A 22,562-nucleotide genomic window follows, 5' to 3' on the forward strand; every position below is an offset into this window, starting at 1 on the left:
CTTCTTCCGCCTTGTTTCATCTTAAACGTGCAATATTTCTCTTGTTACATGAGCAGAACATGCAAGACGATATGAAAAAGACAGTGTTTCACATACAGTGGGGCAAAAATCCATCTCAATACTTTATTATGTACCCTTTGTTGGCAATGACAGAGGTCAAACATTTTCTGTAAGCCTTCACAAGGTTTTCACAAAATGTTGCTGGTATTTTTGGCCCATTCCTCCATGCGGATCTCCTCTAGAGCAGTGATGCTTTGGGGCTCTCCCTGGGCAGCATGAACTTTAAACTGCCTCCAAACATTTTCAATGGGGTTGAGATCTGAAGGCTGGCTAAGCCACACCAGGACCTTGAAATGCTTATTTTCGAAAGCCGCTCCTTCGTTACCCGGGTGGTGTGTTTGGGATCATTGGCATGCTGAAAAACCCAGCCATGTTAAATCTTCAGTGCTGCTGATGGAAGGAAGCTTTCACTCATAATCTGACTTTACACGGATCAGTCACCCTGGTCCCAGAAAAACAGTCCCAAAGCATGATGTTTCCACCCCCATGCTTTACAGTAGCCATGGTTGAAAGTCTGTGTTGCCCAGCGACAGCCCCAAAACATCACTGCTCTAGAAAAGATCTGCATCAAGGAATGGGCCAAAATACCAGCAATGGTGTGTGAAAACCCTGTGAAGACTTACTAAAAACGTTTGATCTCTGTCATTGCCAACAAAGGCTATAGAGCTCCGGACCCCACGTGACTCTCAGTTAGTGGACGCCATTTTGGCATGCAAAAAAGGTAAACAAACACGGATGTAACCATGAACATGAACGGGATCCGCTTGGATTTTACTTCGTCGGAGTTTACTTCACACTTTAAAACAGAAGAAATCGTTTTATATAGTCAGAAATTAAATAGACTAAACATCTCCGACCCTTACCGTGCCCCTGGGATACTTTTTAAAAACGCCAGAAGTCGTAGCGGACTTCTTACCGGCACAACACCGGACCTGGCCGGGGAAACCCCTTGGGATTCCCCCGGCCGGAGGAGCTGGGGAGAAGGTCTGGGACTCTCGACTCTACTACCCGCTCCGACGCCAGAAGCTGTCGGAGCGGACCGGCACAGCACCGGACCTGACCGGGGAACCCCTTGGGATTTACCCGGAGGAGCTGGCTCCGGCGGCTGGGGAGAGGGAAGTCACGCTACTGCCCCAGCAACCCGACTCCGGATACGCGGATGAAAATGGATGGATGGACGGACAAATAACAGATTTACATGTAAGTAGTCTCGGTGACACAGATAATAGCAATCCAAAGTGCTTTTTATGTCTGATCTGATCAACCATTGCTTAAAAATTAAATACGGCTTAGCCGGTTAATTGCTGTCATCATAAAACACGTAAACGGCAGCACGCAGAACTCACGAGGCAGCGTTTTACGTGATGTTTACTTGCTGCTATGAGTAATAAGACAGAAAAAGCCACGCCAAAATAAGTTTAGGAAGCCCACTAAGAATCATAATAAAAGCATTTAAAATAAATACCATACACAGTTGAGGAAACGTTGGTTTAAGTACCTGATATGAAGTGGTCGCTGCATAAGCGAAAACCTTTACTCTCGGGATCCCACAGCTTCATTTTCGCCCGGTCACTAGCGTGTTTTATTACAATGATCCAACGTTTGCGGCGCTCCGGATCTTGGGGAATCCTGTAGATGTCTCATTCCTTATGTCGTCCGCGTCTGTTCTGCATCCTGGGGCACAACAGGAATCTACCATATTTCCCGTTTGATTGAGTTTTCTGACAATAGTAAATAGTCCAGCTGCCGGCTTCTGCATGCCAATATGGCGCCATTTCGATTTGAACTGTTGCATGCCGGGAGAAGTGACGTCAACTCCCGGAGCTCTATATAAGAAAGTATTGAGATAAATCAAAATTGACAAGTAGTCTGTGTATTACACACATGCTTGCATATGGACTTATCTCTTACACACACAAAGAAAACAAAGGGTCCAGGTTAGGGATGTAAGAAAATATCGATATGGCAATATATCGTGATATTTTTCCCGGCAATATTATATCGATATTCAAAAGCGTGTATCGGAAATATCGATATGGCAATATATCGTGATATTTTCTCGGCAATATTATATCGATATTCAAAAGCGTGTATCGGAAATATCGATATGGCAATATATTGTGATATTTTTTCCTGCGATTATTACATCGATATTCAAAAGCCGTGTATCTTAATTCCTGAAAGAATTTACATGCAAACATTAGTGTATTTTCTTTTCGTTTTGCGCAATTCAATCGCCACCCGCTAGTTGCCAGCAGTGTGCAGCGGGTCTTGTTTCCACCACTGAAATGTAAATCCCTCCATCATGGTTCAGATACCTCATGTTAAACATGTTACGTATCAGTTTGGACTGTTTATTGAACATTCTTACAATAAATTCAGTAAAAAAAATTGCTTGTAACGTCTGACTGAATGTATCGCAATACATCGTGATATATCGTATCATCTCCCCTGTATCGTGATACGTATCGTATCGCCAGAATCTCAAAAATACACATCCCTAGTCCAGGTCAACATGGCAATTGCAGAAGATGGGGCCACTTTTCAGCCACCTGTATAACTCAAAATCCTTCTCCAGTTCCTTGTTCCCCTCTCACCCTCCTGCTGTTCCCCGAGGATGTTCGCTCACAAAGGCCACTTAAATTAGTGATCAGCGTGCTCACTTGTTATTCACCGATCGGCCGCAGGTGCAGCAACGCCAGCGCATGAGGTAAAAAAAATACGGCGTGTGCAAAAATTGGAACACAATCGGAGAGCTTTCCCTCATCACTGCTTATGCCAAAACATCAATTTAGCTTAAGGAAGTAGCCGCTGTGTGTGTGTGTGTGTGTGTGTGTGTGTGTGTGTGTGTGTGTGTGTGTGTGTGTGTGTGTGTGTGTGTGTGTGTGTGTGTGTGTGTGTGTGTGTGTGTGTGTGTGTGTGTGTGTGTGTGTGTGGCTGCTAACTATCAGTTTTACTCATAGCGTCTGACATGTGAGTCATAGTAGCTGGCTACGGCTCATGGAAAATTCACAGTTGGAACATGGGCTTAAGTGGGCTCTGTGCAAGGGCCAAACAAGTGCTATGTTGTCATTTTCAAGTGAATCACGACAGCAAACAATAGGTCATCGTGTTGGAAAGTTGAGGGCACAATTTAACTGTGACATTTAGGTAAAAATTCCCAAAGCTCCACTGAAGCAGATTTTTAAGTGGTGCAGAAGGCGTCTTGGATTTCTGGAGATTTTTAGTTTTTAATGCCACGTAATTCCGGTTTACGTCATGCAGATTTGTTATTTTAAGCTGTTATCATGTGTACACACAAATAAACAAAAATGTATGAAAATATTAACATCTGACTTGTTTTTAGTGAGAGAGGGTGCAATCAACTCTGATTTGCTGACATGTTTAACCATCTATGTTTTTGTACTCTATTAAAAATCTTGTCTACAAATTAAAAACAAATCTTTGTATGAAGGGACACGTGTAGCTTGTTTATTTAAAAGAATCATAAAAATATTTTCTAAACCCCTAAAAAGTACATGTAGATTATCTAATTGACTGATGTTAGTAAGACCTCTATTGATGTCTTGTTTGCTTTCCATAATCCTCACACTGGAGTTGAAACAAGAACCTGATGCTTCTGTTAACTTGTTAACATAGTGTAGTTTATAAAGATGCTAACAATAAACTTAAAAATGCAAATAGGATGAAAATATAAATATATATTTTTTGTATGGAAATGTGTTGATTATTTAGGGCATCAAATTAAAGTGTTTTTGCCTAATGGGCTGATGTTTTCTAGCCTAGAAATCTTGACCACCCATAGCAGTAGCAAAAGATTTTGCTCTGCAGGTCAGTCTAGCCATGCTTCATTGTAGCCTCAGCAAGTCCACTATTGGCTCAAACTATTTTAGGTCCAGCCAATCACAGCAATCTATGTTTGTATAAAATGCTGAATAGTCTTAGTGCTAGAGAAGCAGCTGGGATGAGAATCAGCTCCTCTAATTCCGAGATCATGGTCTTGAATCGGAAAAGGGTAGAATACCTTTCCTAGGTCAGGGACGAAGTCGTGCCTCAAGTGAAGAAGTGTAAGCATCTTGAGTTCTTGTTCATGAGTGAGGGAAAGATGGAGCGTGAGATCGGCAGGCGGATTGGTGCTGCATCTGGAGTTAAAGATAGACTCGGTTGTCTGGGAGGGGCTCAAAGTAGGTCTGCTGCTTCTCCACATTGAGAGGAGTAAGTTGAGATGGCTCAGGCATCTTATTAGGATGCCTCATGGACACCTTCCTGGTGAGGTTTTCCTTACACCTCCAACCAGGAGGAGACCTAAAGGAAGACCCAGGACACGCTGGAGGGACTATGTGTTTTGGTTGGCCAGGGAACGCCTTGGGATTCCCTCGGAGGAGCTGGCCCAGGTGGCTTAGGCTGTTGCTCTCGCGACCCGACTTTGGATAAGCAGATGAAAATGGATGGCTTAGTTCCAGTGCTGCTACAGAGAAAAACTACAAAGACGGCACATGTTTGAAACGGCTTTGGCATCAACTTTGGATGATTTAGACTTTGAGACACGAGCAGATATAAGTACTTAAGTCCTTCACATGGAAGAAAAGATGTATTTGTTTCTTTTTCTTCGACGTGGATGGCAGACTGCCTTGTTGACTGATTTCTGCAATAACGAATATGTCACGTTTTTTTTGTTGCTCTGATTGGTGTTAGTGGTGTCCAACAGCATGCAGAAACAGTTTGAAGGACAACTGTAGATTCTGCCCCACGACTGAGTTCTGTCTGCGGGACTCGTGAGCAGGCTGGATGTTCTCAAGTAAATGAAAAGCTAAATAAATAAAAGCTGATAGTCGTAAAGTCTTTCCTCCTTTTTGTTTTAGAATAAATACATTTAGGATATTATTGTATGTTTTAGTTTAGTTCTCTCTCTGTTGCCATACAGACTTTTTTAGGCCCAGTAAAACATTGTGGCTGCGTCTCTGCTCGTCATTAACTCACACTGAACCAGTGCCACTATGGAACCCATTAGCCATCAATCTGGGCTGTTGAGCGAGTGGTAAATTTGCTACTGGCAAAAAAAGTTATGAGGATATTTGTAACACTTGAGCACTGTTTTGTTTTTATTGTTTTGCAGCAGCATGAGGAGGAAATTAAAACTAACAGGAAAAGAACAACAAAGACTACTCAGGAGCGTCAAATAGGTGGTGCAAGAATCTGGCGATACGATATAAATCACAATACGGGGGAAATACAGGGGAGACAATACGATATATGACGATACTAAAAGCCAGACAATATTTGCGATTTTTAAATCAGAATTTCACTGGAAAACTCAGTCTTCCAACAAGACACATATAGCCTGGCCTGCCAGACTCGTCCTCTGTTTAATTCTGCACAGAGACAGAGTCTGGTAACTCACAGGCAGAGAGGCACTTGAGGGGCGGGACTAGGCAGCTCAGAAATAACCAATCAGATAAAAGACGGAAATGCCGACTGTACCGCGCGACGCTGCAGTATTTTTAGCTGCAGTAAAAACAGGCGTCTGGCAAACATCTTTTTTTTTTTTTTTTTAGAAGAAATGCTTTTAGTGCTTCCACTTGTTGCTTTAAAGACATTCAAGTCCTTTAGAACAGAGAAAAGAGCCGCAGCGAACGTCGCCGCTGTCTTCGTTGTTTATGAGAAACTGAGCATCGCTGTGTGTGACGTCCGCGACGCTGTAGCTTTTCAGCTGTAGTCAAAAATGGCGTCTGGCGACAGCGCAAACATATTTCTTTAGAAGAAATGCTTTTAGCGCTTCTACTTGTTGTTTTAAAGACGTGTCCAAGTCATTTAGAACAGAGGAAAGAGCCGCAGCGAACTCTGCTTCAGTCACCATGTTTATGACAAACTCGGCATCGTGGTGTGTGACGTACGCTACTCAGCGCTGATTGGCTCGGTTAGAATTCTCAGGGGGTGGGGTTATTTGAATGAGAACTTTAGATCATTTTCCATTGAATTGAATCACCACGATGGGCAACATTACGCTTGTTTTTGCAGCTTTTTATTTTTAATTTTTTTACTTCAGTACCTAACATTAACTAAAAGTGCACAGTGCTGACAGAGCACTGGGACGAGGCCTAGTACTTGGCTCTGTGTGACGAGTCGACAGATTCCTACCATCTCCTGTCACCGTGCTGTCACTACTCCACACAGGTGCATGTTGACGTGCTGCCTGTGCTCCAGGCTCCTTCGGGTGCTCTTTCCATCCTGATGAGAGCTGCTGTCTCAGCTGATCAGGGGGAAGTGTTTTTAGTTTCAGAAAAGGGAGTTGTGGCCAGATAAAAAGTTACCTCAGAGTAACAGGATTAGAGGCTGATCTCTGAGCAGTGGGTACCAATTGACATCAGCACCAGGTCAGGAGGAGCACGGGTGAATTAAAAGGAAAGGAACACTTGTGCAAACTTCTACTTATTTGCTAATTATGTTGGAGAAGCTGTTGATCCTTCCTCTTTTCAGAAAGGCACATCCAGTCCATCGCTCGTCTTTATTCTTAGAATGAAGCCTCCTTCTCTAGCGGGTTGCACCCGCTGCTGGGAGATGGTCGACAAAGAAACAAAGAAAACGCTACTCATTTCTCAGAAATCAGCTCTCCTGGTGGCTGCTTTCCTGCTGAGGTGCTTGATTGAGTTCACAGTAGAAGTTGCCAGTTTGGTACCTAAGCAGAGGGCTGACTTCAAAGTAAAGAGAAAAAAAAAGATGAAACCTAAAGTAAAAGCTGGGGATGAGCCGAAAGAGAGGAGAGGTTTTTAATAAGGTCAGAACTAAGGGGCAAAAGGTCTGTGAGTCAAAGCTGCACATCAAATTTCTTCATCAAGTTAATCACATACTGAGAGGGTGAGGAGAGGAGTGCTGTGTTGCAGCGGCCGAGGTGTCCGAACGTCTTCAGTCACATTTAAGATCAAATGTGTGGCGTGTTTTAGCGAAGAGTGTGCAGCTGCTGATGGTCTCTTTATGTCTTCATTTTCCACAGGAGAGGTTTGAAGCCTTGTTTAGGATCTACGATGAGCAGGTGACTTTCCAGATGTTCAAGAGCTTCAGGAGAGTCCGGATCAACTTCAGCACTCCCGAGGCGGCCGCTCGAGCCCGCATCGAGCTGCACGAGTCAGAGTTCAACGGCAAGAAGTTAAAACTCTACTTTGCCCAAGTGAGTTTCTACGATCAAGGGGAAAGCACAGAATTAAAGCTCTGCGGCGTTCTCGCTAACATGCACTCGGCATGGGGCCATGGCCAACCCTGGAAGATTTCTGGCCACCCCACCAATACTCTTCAGTAAATCATAATCATGTTCACACAAAACATATTACTCTTATCAAGACAAATGTGAAAGTTAATAAATAAAATGTATATCTATTGAGTAAATAAATCACAATTTAAATAAATGTTGCAGAGGCTCACCACTTCAATAGTTTTTGTGTATTCTTTTAAGACCACAACAGTGATTTAAACCATTCTAAAACACTAAAACAATACATTTTGAAACAATAAATAAAATGATTCATGTATTTTTTCTGAAATGTTTGGGTTTCTCAAATTGTCAGTCAATGAGTTGCAATGCTTACACATACATGCTTGACAAGTAATTAAAATTGCGCCCACATTTTCGGAGTTAACACACATCTCTTCAGTGGCGGAGTGGTAATCTGGAAAAACGGGAGATTTCCCGGTGGCCTGGCCGTTAAACTGGCCCACTCAGTAATTGCCGGTCATGACTAGCGTAATATCTAAATGAGCAATCCGTCATGCAGCTCATCGGGGCATCTGCTGTCCTGATGCTTGCACAAATGGAGCAAACTGGGCACAAAGACACCCCCTCCTTTCACTTTGTTGGGGTCTGGCAAAGTGCTGCAGACACCCACCACCCAGAGCGGCTTCAGCACCACCGCACCTTTGGCCCCAGAGGCACAATGGACCTAGACGGACCAGGAAAGGTGGAGCAGAAAAGGAGAGATTGAAAAAGGAAGAAAGCTCTGGCCACAGATGCATGTCCAGGCTGGTCTGTATGTGGTCATGTTGGGAGAACCGGTTTAAGGTGGAGTTTTTGGGCCAGTTTAATTATAACTAAACGCGCAATGCTGGGCACGTGGGGTGGGTTGGAGAGGGAGAAACAGCGGCTGTCAGGAACGGATCATGATGATCAGGTTCTGGTAATCAGATCATCAGACTCATCCTTTAGGGACAGAGAGCAGTGCATTGGACCGGTACCAGCACCGCCGCCACTTCTAAATATAACCTTTCAGCATACCAGCACTTTTTCTATGATGCAGTGCATACCGGTAAATTTTCCAGGTATTCATTAGTCCAAATCTCAGAGATTTTTGAAAAGGTATCTGTGTGTCCTATAACAGTCATCCACAGTCTGGCACGAGCTCCATGAACGGCCACATTTTAGGCAAAAGGCGCATCACTGCCGCGAGGCGCGCCGTACGTCACCATCAGCTCAGGCAGAGGAGAGAAATTAAAACTGTTTCCCCACACCGTACACATTCCCGCAATGACTGACAGCAGCAACATTGTGATTTCCTGCATTATGCATGTGAATATTATGAGGAAAACTCCCCCCTAGTGAGCTCCTGAACCCTCAAAATTAATCACAATTAAATTGTGTTAGTTTTTTTCCTGTGAGACAAACGAGAAGAATATTAAAGTTTTCCACAAATCCACAGATAAAAAATCAGGATTAAGAGGAATTTCATATTTTTCACAACTTAAATATAATTTCTAATAGCAATATTTTAATGTCAGTTTAGCCACAAATATCTGCTTCCAGTGAAATATGTCAACCGAGTGAAAGTGATGGCGCTTTTTTCACAAAAGCATCAGCAGTCATGAGCCCTGCAGCACCTCCTTGTGCTCTGACGTAACAGGATTAAGGATTTTATAGCTCTGACAAAAGCCACATGTAGGTATCATAATTACAGCAATCAAAACACGAAAAACCCCATTAAGGGAATGAACCTGCAATTAGACGTTTAGAGGAGTCCAACTGGGACTTTTTTGTTGTAAGTAGCACCATTAAATGTTGGAAAAATAAATTAAAGAGAACAGGAACTTTGACATTAGAAATAATCTGATACTAAACTTAAAATCACACTTATTTATTTTTTATGTGAATGGAAAATAAATGTAAAGACTTTGCTTTTCTGGCACTAGTAAGAAATGACCGTTTTATTTTTACAATGTTTTACATTTCCTCTGCACATTTCCTCGCTCTTTCTCCAACAGATCCAGAACGGCGATGAGGACATTGACAAGTCGTACCTGGCGCCTCCCCAGCCCGTCAAACAGTTTCTGATCTCACCACCTGCCTCGCCGCCCGTGGGCTGGAGCCAGAGCGAAGACGCTACGCCCGTCATCAACTACGACCTGCTGTGTGCCGTAGCTAAGCTAGGACCGGGTCAGTGGCACATCATTTTAAAAGGAACAATATTTAAATTATTCTTAACATGGATACATACAGGAAATGATGTCACTCACTGAGTTGTTGAACACACAGGAAATGCCTCTGAATCAGAGTTGACTGGGCAGATATTCATGAATCAGTGTTTTTATTCCTGACCTTTATTAGTAAATGAGGCAGAATCAGGACTGGATTTTTTTAACTGTTGATTTTTCTGTCAAAATATTAATATTAAAATGTCATTTACTTATTTATTTCAAATCAGGTTTATTGTCATTATGTTCATAACAGAGTACAAACACAACGAAAGTGTTTCTTCATCGAGATCCATCTGAGTCACATGCTCCATACATACACAGCTCTGCTAAATTTAAAAACAATTACTAAAATGGTGTTAAAAATGATAATAAATAAGAATAAAAGCTCCCGGTGAATGAAACTCATACACGTGCACCCACCCACACACACACGCACGCACATGCACACACAGAGACGATCACACCCACCCACACACAACTCTCCATACATGTACGCGCGCAATTCACACTGGACTTTGCAGGATTTTTTAAAGTGCTAGTATCTCCTGCTCACAGTCCAGTTGTATTTAGCAGCCATACAGCCTGAGGCAGGAAGCTGTTCAGTAGCCTCGTAGTGGAGCATCTTATGCTGCGATAATGCTTCCAGGAGGGTGAAAGCTGAAAGAAGCAGTTCAGGGGATGTGTGAGGTCCTCCACAAGGTTCAGGGCCCTGCCTCTGCAGCGGCTCAGGAACAGATCCTGGACAGAGGGAAGGGAGATTCTCAGAACCCTTTCTGCTGATCTCACCACTCTCTGGAGGGCCCTTTTGTCCGTCATATTGCAGCTAGAGAACCAAGTAGAGATTGCATAGGTCTGCACACTCTCCATTGCCCCCCTGTCACTGCCACCCGCTTCCGGTCGGTAACAAGATGGCGCCTGTGCTTGGCCTAGCTGCGGTCACCGGCCACTTTTTCAAACTTTTCTCCAATAACCTCCTCTTTTCCACCTTGCTTCTGTCTGCGATCCTCTTCAGTAGTGTCCCTGCTACCATCTCCTATGATCGCCAGACTCTTTTGTCCTTCCGTTCGTTCACGATGGCCCAAGATGCACCGAGGACGTACCATCCTGTTTGTTTACCTGATCGGCGTACTGGCCCGGAGCCAAATGATTCCTACCAGGACACCTCCAGCAATGTTTATCCGGTCCCAGGAAAACGTCGGAGGAAAAGAGGTAAACGAGCAGGAATCCAGGTGAGAATAAGACTTCTCTTAAAGCGTGGTTTATCTAGTAAACATCGGCGTGATCTTCTAGCTTGTCCTTTGTTTGGCGACTTGAGCGCCACTTCCGCATTCCCGCCAGGCCGCGTTGCGACGCGGTTTCTCCATCCTAGTTTTTTAATGTCGGTTTATCCTCATTCCTCAGTGGTTTCTCCTCCTGTTCCCTCCATAAGTGGTTTTTATAAACACCGTGCATCTAACCCTGCTAACTTACGTCCACTAACTCTAGCTGTTTCTGTAGTTTCTGATTCCTCCACCTCACTCAGCATGGCTCTATTAAACACCCACTCTGTTAAAAATAAGTCCTTCCTGCTCAATGATCTAATTCTCTCTAAAAACCTGGATTTTCTGTTTCTGACTGAAGTTTAGCAGCAAACATCTGATTATTCTGCTCTGATTGAACTCTGCCCGAGTGGTTATTCTTTTCTTAGCCAGCGCCGGGGTTCTGGTCGTGGTGGAGGCCTAGCTGTTGTTTTCAGAGACCATCTTCCATGTAGCTCTACAACCTCTGGTCACTTTGCTTCCTTTGAACTGCAGCTGATTAAAGTCGGACGTATGGACCCGTTCGCCTGTGCTGTGGTTTATCGTCCACCTGGTCCAAACGGTTCTTTCCTTCAGGAGTTTAGTGACTTTCTATCCTCCACTGTGAAGCTTTCCAGACTGGTGATTGTTGGTGATTTTAACATCCACGTTGATGACCCCTCTGATCACTTTGCCATGAATTTCTCCAGCCTTATGGACTCCTTCTGCTTTATCCAGCATGTTTCTGGCCCCACACACACCAGGCACCCGGGCACACTCTAGACCTTGTTTTTAACCTGAGTCTAAATGCTGACAGTGTTTGTCCTGAGGATGTTTATATTTCAGATCACCATTGCATTTTCTTTAACTTGTCAGTTTCTGCGTCCCCACCTCCTGCTCGCCGTTTGGTTAGTTCTCGTTTTCTTAATGAGAGCACAGCTAGCAATTTTTCTGCTGCTTTTGATCCACCCTGTTCTTCTGATAACGACCCAGATTCTTTAACTTCTCAGTTCATCAAGCACTGCCTCTCCATTCTGGACAACATCTGTCCTGTCAGAACCAGATCAGTTCCTGCAGTGAACCCTACTCCCTGGTTTAATGACAGCCTTCGCAGCCTGAAGCGCCAATGCAGAATAATTGAGCGCTTGTGGAAGAAAACCCATCTCCACGTCCATCTGCTGCACCTAAAGGATCTTCTGACATCCTTTAACTCTGCAGTCAGAGACACTAGGGTTTCCTATTTCTCCAACCTGGTGTCCCAGAGCAAAGGGAACCCCAAGGTGCTGTTTAACACCATCAGCAGCATTGTCTCTCCTGCCTCTCCTACAGCCTCCATCCACTCTGTTACCGACTTTGAGAACTTTCTGTCTTTCTTTGTGGACAAAGTCAATAAGGTTAGATCTAGCATCTCTCCTTCAGCCTTATCTCTGCCTCTCCCGACTCCAACCAGGCCCATCATCCTAGATAGCTTTGCTCCTGTTTCTTTGCCTGAGTTAACCAAACTAGTTAACTCAATGAAGACCTCTGCATGCCCCCTCGAAATCTTACCCTCATCTTTGTTTAAGAGTGCTTTTCAGTCCATCGGTCCCAGCGTGCTCTCTATAATTAATGCTTCTCTGGTTTCTGGTCAGGTCCCTGCTTACTTTAAGAACGTTGTAATCCACCCACTTCTTAAAAAACCGAGTCTTGACGCCTCTCTCCATAGCAGCTTCAGACCCATCTCTACACTTCAGTCCATCTCCAAGATCTTGGAAAAGGTTGTGGCTAAACAACTCTCAGCTGCTCTTGATGAACATAACATCTATCATTGCTTACAGTCAGGTTTTCGTAGAGCTCATTCTACTGAAACAGCTCTTCTTAGGGTCTCTAATGACTTTCTGACTCACAGTGATGCAGGGGACTGTTCTGTTCTGGTCCTGCTGGACCTGACTTCAGCCTTTGACACTGTTGACCATCACCTGCTACTGGAGAGGCTGAGAGACTGGGTAGGCCTATCAGGAACTGCTCTGGAGTGGTTCTCTTATCTTTCTGAGTGTTCCTTTTCTGTGGCCGTCTTCAAGTTTAGGTCCTCCACCACCTCCCTTACCCATGGTGTCCCACAAGGTTCTGTGCTGGGGCCTCTGCTCTTCCTCCTCTATCTGCTTCCTCTTCAGCACATCCTGAGCTCCTTCAAAGGAATCTCCTACCATCTTTATGCAGATGACATCCAACTGTACATCTCCTTTAAGCCCCATGAGATGTCTAAGCTGCAGCTGTTACACTCCTGCTTAGACTCTATCAAAACCTGGATGGCTGGGAGCTTTCTACAGCTGAATGAAGATAAGACTGAGATCCTCATCTGTGTCCCAGACAAGCTGGTTCCCAAAGTCAGAGACTCTCTTGGTCAGCTTGCTTCTCACACCAAACCTTCTGTCAGGAATCTTGGCGTGACCTTTGACCCAGCTCTCACCCTGGATTCTCATGTCAGTTCTCTTGTTCGCTCTTCCTTCTTCCATCTCAGGAACGTTGCTGAGCTGAGTCCCATTCCGTCCTGCTCTGAACTTGAGACAGTTATCCACACCTTCATCTCCTCACGCTTAGACTACTGTAACTCTCTTTTCACGTGTCTGAGGAAAACCTCCCTGAACCGTCTACTGGTGGTTCAGAATGCCTGTGCTCGGCTTCTGACCAAGTCCTCCAAACACATTCACATCACCCCGCTTCTCCTCCAGCTTCATTGAGCTGCCAGTCAACTTCAGGGTTCATTTCAAGATCCTGGTTCTGGTCTATAGGGCCTTACATGGACAAGCACCATCTTACATTGGTGATTTTCTTAGTCCCTACACCCCCAGTAGGTCCCTGAGGTCCAGTGATCAAAGCCTACTGGTTGTGCAGCGCACCAGGCTAAAGACCAAAGGTGGCAGATCATTTGCTGCTGTGGCCCCCAGACTCTGGAACTCTCTCCCCCTGAGCCTGAGATCAGTGGACTCAGTGGTCTCCTTCAAAAAGCAGCTGAAGACTCACTTGTTCAAAGTGGCTTTTGTATGATCTTCTTCACCACTCTCTCTTTATTCTGCTCTCCCACCTATTCCACCTTCCTCAGGATCCACTGATTTCCCTCTTTCCTATTCACTCTCTCTCTTTCTTAACATTTTTGAATCACAGTTGTCTATGTTTTGCTCATTTTAAATATATTTTAACCATTTTCTACAATCTTTTTTATATTTTTACATTTTTTGTTTTTGTGAAGCGCCTCGTGATTTTTATCTTGAGAGACACTAGAAATGATATCACATCTATTGACGCATAATCAAAGCTTTCTTCCTGAGAGAGTGGGAGTGTCCTGGAGCTTGGTAAAACTATCCATCCCGAGCTTCAGAACGAGTTCTTGAACCAACACCAGGAGAAAGAGGAACAGCCGTCCCTGAATCTCCACCTGCTGTTCAGTCACGCCGACTAGAATAAGCTAAAGAATAAACGAACTGTAATCAGCTAACGAAGACTCTCCCAGAGTCATTGATTTCTGAGTTAAGCTAAAAGATGAAAAACTCCTTCACAGTTACGGATCTTGAGACGCAAATCGTTCCACCAGTCGAGTGACCCAAGGAGACATCTCAGGACTGATCTGGTCGCATAGAGGTTCTTCTACCAACCTCGTGCCTGGAGAAAACCATCTCCACCTGGACACTTCGGATCCGAAGGAGGGTCTTCTGTAGACTTCGACAGATTGCGTCTGATGCTGTTTCTCTCTAAATAACTTAGTTAGCCTCAAAACATCATCTTCATCCAGACCGCTTCCAACTCTCTGGGAAAGAAACCTTCTCATAACTTCATTCACGCATCCAAACTCGTATTTCCCATTTAGCTTCCATTCAGGCACAGGTTTGCTTTTAAAACAAGTTTAATATCAAAGCTGTTGAAAATTGTCATTAAAATTGCCATCCATGAATTGTCATTTTATAATTGTCGTCTCAAATCTCTAAGTTTAAAATTGTTAGTAATAAAATTTCTTCATTTTTAAACTTGCCTCCTTATTGAAACGGAACACAGAAAAGGTATTTCTGGTTATTTGAAAGCAAAGATCCTAGTTTCTGATTTAAAAAACCCTTTGCTATTAAATTTAATCATCTAAATTAAACATTAATTTTTGGATTTAAAATTAGAACAAACAGGTTGATGTATGAACTTAGTATCCGGGATATTTATATATGATCTAAGCCTCATAGGTTAATCTGATTGGTCATTTTTCGGAATCTCCACTGAATAGCACAGAGGTGATTTCAGTATGCAGATTTAACTCTACATTAGGAAGTACATTCTCTGATGAGCTCGCTTTACTAGACCTGAGGTGTTCTTTGCCCAGCTGAGGTTGTCAGAGATCTGTATGCCCAGGAACTTGATGTTCTCGACTCTTTCGACTTCACATTCATTTATGTAGAGGGGAGTGTGCTTTGTTTGAGATTTCGTAAAATCAACAATCATTTTCTTGGTCTTGTCCACGTTGAGCGCCAGATTATTTACTCTGCACCAGCTCTCAAACAGCTTGACCTCTCTGTAACCGGATTCATCATTCCTGTGAATCAGACCCACAACTGTGGTGTCATCAGCAAATTTGACGATCAGATTGTTCTTATGTCTTGGCACACAGTCGTGGGTCAACATAAAGCAGTGGGCTGAGCACACATCCTTGGGGGGCACCTGTGCTCGGCGTGATGGAGTTGGAGGTCTTATTCCCAACACGAACTGTCTGTTGTCTCTCAGTCAGAAAATCCAGTGTCCAGTGACAGAGGGTGTGGTCAAGTTCCAGATATTTATTTATTTATTTATTTATTTATTATCAATCCATTTTGCTATCTGCAATCCAGCAGGGGCAATGGTTGAAAATAATGAGTATAAAACAAATTGTGCACATTTGAGACAAACTTTAGCTGTTTTTGCATGAAGATGAGACTTGAAGTGCAGCCGTTTACTGACATGTTGAGATCTGACGCATTACTCGGGGCTTGTTTCTGTGCATTTTGACAAAAAAGCCTGTGTTTTTATGCAAATGAGTGTGGATTTGTCTTTGCACTTATAGAAAAAAAGTAATCTCTTTTACCCTGCAGACAGATGCATATTTAGCTCTCAAATCTAAGTTGACACCAAGTGTATTTCAGGTGATTTAAGAGATCCTTTGATCTGGAAACTTGGTGTTTACAGGCTTAAAAATTGTGATGACCGTTGGAAAAACATCTCCATGTTTGTTGTGTATTTCTGTCTCTGTATGTGGGTTCAGGTTTGCTGATGAAGTGGGGAAAAAAAGCAGATATTTTTGTCAGCAAAAACACAATAATACTTTCCACATTCTCACAAACGCCCAGCGAAGAGCACTGCTTTCTGCTGTTGCCATAGAAACATGAAGCATCAGGAAATGGCTTTGTTCCTGGCCTCACATCCTGCCATCTGAAATCAGATTAGAGCTGGGGCGCAGCACGGCGCACTGACTCCCCCTGTCAGCTCCCGGCAGTAACAGCAGGACTCCATTCACTGCCCATCTTTGTTTTTGGCACCACAGCAAACAAGTAGCAGTCCAATTTCCTTCTGTCTGCCAGCTGTCTGATCCCATCTCCATGGCAACCGTGATACAATCTAGCAAGTGTGTGTTTTCCATCAGAGTCCATGGAGTTTGGACAAATAACTGGACTATTTTTGGAAAATCTCTTTGTTTCCTTTTGAATCGATGTTCTGAGCATTCACCTGCGCTTGAACAAGCAATTGTTTTTGGCTGCCTGTGCTTCCTGTTGACTAATTGTAACCAACTCTTTTCTCTTTTCATCCTCCGCAGGGGAAAAATACGAGCTCCACGCGGGGACGGAGTCTACCCCCAGTGTGGTGGTGCACGTGTGTGAGAGCGAGACGGAGGAGGACGAGGCGGTTCGGCCAAAGCAGCAGATCGTCCAGACCAGACGTCCCGACGGCGCCCCTAAGGTTTTCAACTAAAGAAGACCCCTTTCGTCCACAGGAGGCTTGCGCGGCCCCCTCGACCGCCCTTTAAACTCGCGACACACCTGCCCTCTCTCTCTCGTCTCTGCACTCACAGAGAGCGTCGATGCGCCTCATTTCAGTTTAACTCCAAAGCAAAAACAACAAACATTTGCTTGAAGACAGTGTTTGTGGGGAGCGCGGCGATGGAATGAGGCAGCTTGAAGGGAATGGATGAGAATCACACATACACACTCATCACATTCTGCGGACAGCGTGGGGAGCAGCGGGCATGCTCGCCTCCAAACCCACCGACCCCGCCCCTCCCTCCTTCTGGTTTTCAGCAAGAGGGGCCAAAATACCTGTCCCAACACAGGCACAACTGTATCACACACCCAGCTCTCATTAGTGGTCACATGCTTGCTCGTCCGTTAGCGTGTTAGCCTCACCCTTCACATCACAGTCATATGTACAGTCATTGTTGGCTGAGAACATGAAACACCTCAACAACCAAGCATTTTTTTATAATCAATTGTGTGTTGACTATATATATATATATATATAATATATATATATATTTTCTGTTATTTTCTTTTGTTTTACATCTGCAGGTTAGCTGCTTCAGCTTACATCCAGACTGAGTGTGTCGCTCTTCTCTGCATGTATATACTGTATTACAAAACAAATACTAACAAGTTAAACAAAGGGGAAAAACACCTATTTAACATCTCATTCAGCGCCAAGCACCATATGTGACTAACAAAGTTGTGGTGATTGTTTTTGAATTTCTTCATCCCTTTTTTGTTTGTTTGCTTAAAAGTTTTTTCCAGAGGTGTTATTTGCTGAATTACTCGATGTGTATTCTTGCTCTGCGTATTTGGTACCCTGATATTTTTTGCATGCCTAGTTAAGGTGAGCTGCTGAGGTGTTTATTTTTATTTTTTTATTTTGTTTGTGATGACGGGGCATTAGAGATATTCCCATGTCCTTGCTGGAGATTAAAGCTGAAAGAGATGCAGACAAATCTTCAGCTTAAGGGCAGATTTGTTGAAGTTTGATGGATCAGAGACATTTCATCCCCCTTATTTCTTCAAAGGTTTGGGGATGTTGTGCATTTTGGTGTATTTTGACATCCTTTTTGTATGAATTATCAGGTTTGATTAAACCTTCCTTGTATGCATTTGAGTCTGCTCATTTTGCACTGAGAATCTCCTGATGTCTCTAAGAAATTGTAGGTTTTCGGCCGTCGTTCCGACGAGCAGCGGAGCATTGTGCTGCTTATTTCTGGTGAACAGCAAACACGCGGCAATGCTTTTTTTATGAGAAAAAGGATGAAAAACCAGGTTGTCTCATGAGACACCAACCAAAGCATTCACTCACCTCGCATCAATTCATTTTTCTGATTCTGAGCAAATTAAGGAAATCATTTTTCATGACTTTATTCAGTTTTAATGTTAATGTTATGTTAATATTTTGAGGAAATTTGAACGAATGCATTATTTATTTATATCTGGGGGCGAGAAATTTATTTGACAAATGAAGATGTTGGATGTAAGTGCTCTATAATAAGTGTTTTGTTGCTTTTTGTTTTCATAATAAAATTTAGAAAATGATTTCATTAATTTTTTTTTTGTTATGTTTGTTTAAACACCTTGTTAGCCTTTTGGACAGCTCAAACGCTCCACTTCTTTTTTTTTGCTCATGCAAACCTTTCGGGACTTTCGGATCCGCTGTTCTTGAGGTTTTTAAAAGATGCAGCAGAACACAAAGAATTGCATGAAACGTTCATTTTATTGTCAGAAAGCTCCTTGCAAATGAACGGTGTTGACGGAACAGACTTTTTATTTTTGCAGATGTCTGGGCAGACATCAGGCTGGTGGAGCTTCAAAGGTGGAGGGTGATTTCTAGAAAAAAATGGCAACAGAGCAGGAGGAAACATTTTTTACTGTGATGTCGGAGGTTAAAACTGGTGCACTTTGGTCACAGTTGAGAAGAAAGTGTATATTTCTGTAAATAAGCAAAGTGTTTTTCTTCTCTTGCTGAGGCCATTCTCAGTGTGCAGTTTGTTATATTTAGCTTCTCTTCGCTCTGTTGTAACAGAAAACCAACAAAAAAATTATTAAAATGTAACAAGATGCTCAATTAAATCCAACTGTCATGGTGTTGTTGTTCCACGTGGACTTGGTTTGTTTATTTCTTTTTTATTTATTTTCCGGGGAACGTCTGCTGACTACACTGCTGTCGCTGTCGTATGTTTCCGTTCTTCTGAATATCGTGTCTTGTATTGTAGGAATCCTGAAAAACAAAAGTAGCAAAACAAGCAATAATTTCCAGTTCTCGATTACCAGTATTTGTATTTTACATGTTCTGTACTTATTTCTTGGACTCTGTCTCCGTCTAGGACGATATCTGCTTCTATCTGTGTAGTAAAATAGTCCGTTGTTTCACATAAAAACATTACATAAAGAAATATTCCTAAAAACATGTTTTGTGTAGTTTTTATTTTTATTTTTGATTTCATATATTTTTGTTCCTCAGGTTGAAAGTGAGGCTGCGCAGTGGTGCAGTGGTTAGGGCTGTTGCCTTGCAGCAAGAAGGTCCTAGGTTCGCTTCCCGGCCTGGGATCTTTCTGCATGGAGTTTGCGTGTTCTCCCTGTGCATGTGTGGGTTCTCTCTGGGTGCTCTGGCTTCCTCCCACAGTCCAAAAACATGACTGTTATGTTAATTGGTCTGTCCAAATTGTACTTAGGTGTGTGTGTGGGTGCATGATTGTTTGTCCTGTGTGTCTCTGTGTTGGACTGGCTCTCTGTCCAGGGTGTCCCCCACCTGATTGCCAGTTGACCGCTGGAGATAGGCACCAGCCCCCCCATGGCTTTTAAACCAAAAACATGTTTTGGTTCCAGGCTGTAAACATGTTTATTTCTACTGTGAAATTGGTATTTTTAACATGGGAGTCAATGAGGATTTGCTCGCTTCTGACACCAGCCCCCAGCGGATGAGGGTGGAGCTGCAATTTTTGGTACTTCCGGGATTGCTTAAATTTTTGAGCCGCATTGTGGGGGCTTGGAGGCAACAAACGACCACAATCAGCAAAATTCGTCACCGTCACTTTTATTACCTGACACACGGGAGGCGACCCGCGGCAACGGCCAGCGGCAAAGCTGTCGACGCGTTCTGTTCCATGGCAAAATCGAATCTTCCGTTGTTTTGATTGGCTGTGTCAGGTTGGAGGGAATCAAGGTTATTTAAGCGGTTCAGAGTTTAAAAAGTGTTAGATATGATGTTTCACAAGGTGCTGCTAGAGTTATGCGGCTCTGGCGCAGAAGCCGCAGGGCAAAGAGGTGCCAGCTGTGGCGGTGAAGGTGAACGGGACCATGGTCGTGGAGGCTGGTGTCTTCTCCCAGCCTGGCAGCAGGCCTGTGCAAGAAAGGTGCCGGCATATACTAATGATAGTAACCAACAATTTCCCATGCCACGGCCTTTTTGTGAATATCTCTATATTCTCTGGTAGGATTATTGTACAGTTCTGGGAAATCTGTCACAGTAAGTAACAACTTCTCCTCCATGTTTGCTCGGAGATGTACAGAGCATCGTGTCCGCTCGTTGGTCAGCGAATGAAACCTCCGTTGATTGGTCCTCATCCGAGTGACAGCGATGAAAAGTTGAAAATATTTCAACTTTCTGGGATCGCGTTGCTGAGTCGCATGTGCACGACACGTGCACGAGCGCAAAATTTCACATGCACATTTCTTGCGTTTCGCTTCGTAGGAGGGAGACCCGTGTTTATCGTTTTGTTGTGCATATCTCATTGAAAATGAATGAAGGAGAGGTGAGGTCGCCTCCCGTGTGTCAAGCCCATTGTGGTGTGTGACGTACGCTACTCAGCGCTGATTGGCTTGGTTTGAATTCTCAAGGGGTGGGGTTATTTGAATAGGAGAGTTCCCAGACCCCTTCTCTGTACAGAATTAAACAGAGGCGGAGTCTGGCAGGCCAGAGCTTCTCAACTTATAGCAGCCTGAGTGGGGGATAAGTGGGTGTGGCCATCTTCATTTGGTTTTCTTAAAGAAGTGGTCATCCCCCCCCCCCCCCCCCCCAGAGTCTTACTCCACCCACGTATCAATTTTAACACTGCAACATTAGTAGGCGTTGCCTGGAGGACCGAGAGGGCGGAGCCGCGGCAGTGACAAAGACGATGGGTAACGAGACGATGCTAACTCCCTTCACTCTGAGCAGTTATTAGAAGTGGAGGACGTTTCTCCCCCTCCTTACCCAGACATTCAAGAAGAAAGGGACCAAGTCTATTTGGAGGAGGCAAGCGGACCTGAGCCTTTGTTTGGAGCTTGTGAGTTGCCTGAAACTACCGGAACCGACCCAACAGAACCAGCTCTGAATAGTAAGTAGCCGTTAGCCATAGCATTAGATTAGCTGCAGGGTTTGGCTCCATGGCCCTAGAGAGCTAGTATTCAGCATGTTTTAGAGATTTATCTGCATCAACACACCTGGTTTTAATCAGCAACAAATAGCTGAGCTGCTTAACAGCTAATCTAACCTGTTAAAGCAGGAAAACCACTGAAACGTGCTGGATAGCAGATCTCCAGGAGCCCTAGGCTCAAGTTAGTCTGCTGCCTAGAAAGTTATGAAACTACCCCATGATAAAATTATTCTGTAATGTGTTCAGCCCACTAAAACTGCCCTGATTTATTTAGTTACTTATGCCAGCTGCTCTCTTGGTTGTAGGTGATCCTCTGGTGTCTGCAGCTGGTCTCCTGCTGGTGTCGTCAGGATCAGGAGCTTCCAGAAGAATGTGCCTTTCAATGACTCTTCCCCCCTTATTTGTTATATTAATTAAATAAATCTCAATTTATATGTTTCCTGTTTTTGTTCATGTCGATAAATACTTAAACATGCTTGAAATTAAAACAAGCTTTTAACAGTGAGGTGCTAGTTTAATTCATCACAATAGAGCTAGTTAAACATGCAACAATGTGATAATTCAATTAATGTAATTTATAAATATCCATTAAAATATCAAAACTGGAATCAAAATGAGACATTTGGCAGCACAAAAAACTTGTCAAACACAATATTTATTATAATAATTGTAGGCAGACAGGAGACAGAGCTGATGGAGGTGCTCAGTCATCGAAGGATGGCTGAAGGCTTTCCAGGAACAGGAGATGTGGTGTTGTCTCTTCTCTCTCTATTCTGCCAGATGAGCTGATAGGTTACAGGTGTGTGAGGACATCCTCATGCTGTCATAACCAGATGACCAGAGTTATCAGGTGATCAGCCAGGCTAATGATGAGATGCAGAAAGAAAACAAATCCAGGACAGCGTACAATAATATGTGGTGTTGCTCACCTTATGTGCTCTTATAGAATATTAACGTGTGCCTGCCTCATGGTGTAGAGTCCATATTTTGCTGAGTGTCCTGCAATAATGCAGGTTATTAGTTAATTTACGTTTGATAGCAAAGAACAACATATTTAATGTAAAAGTTATTTACCAGGTGAATCAGCTCACACGTCACCACCAAGTGTCACAGGGCCAGAATCAGTAGCCTCCTTCATGATGTCATGATGTAATCACATACTTATTTAATTGTTAATCTCTTAAAAATTCTGAAATGTTTTAATTTTTTTTACCTTGAACAGTTCACTGAGCTTGTACTGTCACTGAGGTGGAAGCTGGAATAAACAGCAGACACCTCACATCTTGGTCTTTTCAGGGGTGTGGACACTGCTCTGGGACTTTCTGGAATTTCCGTCATGGTCCCTGTGTCACAAGACACACTGCGGCTGTGAGCTCTATTCTGGGTGGCTATGTAAA

At 43.6% G+C, this 22,562-nt stretch overlaps 1 protein-coding gene across 3 annotated transcripts in view; it reads left to right on the plus strand.

The window, feature by feature from the left end:
- rcan3 (regulator of calcineurin 3) overlaps nt 1-19,217 on the plus strand; it is a 59,911-nt gene extending 40,694 nt beyond the window's left edge. For all 3 annotated transcript variants that reach the window (XM_054741668.2, XM_054741669.2, XM_015969889.3), the window contains 3 exons: nt 7,052-7,225; nt 9,304-9,475; nt 16,597-19,217. In XM_054741668.2, the coding sequence (XP_054597643.2) occupies nt 7,052-7,225; nt 9,304-9,475; nt 16,597-16,751 (501 nt within the window). In that variant the 3' untranslated portion in view covers nt 16,752-19,217. The remainder of the gene's footprint in view (nt 1-7,051; nt 7,226-9,303; nt 9,476-16,596) is intronic.
- Nucleotides 19,218-22,562: the final 3,345 nt, after the last annotated feature.

Source organism: Nothobranchius furzeri, chromosome 18 (genome assembly GCF_043380555.1).
Source record: "Nothobranchius furzeri strain GRZ-AD chromosome 18, NfurGRZ-RIMD1, whole genome shotgun sequence".
NCBI classification, from domain to species: Eukaryota; Metazoa; Chordata; class Actinopteri; order Cyprinodontiformes; family Nothobranchiidae; genus Nothobranchius; species Nothobranchius furzeri.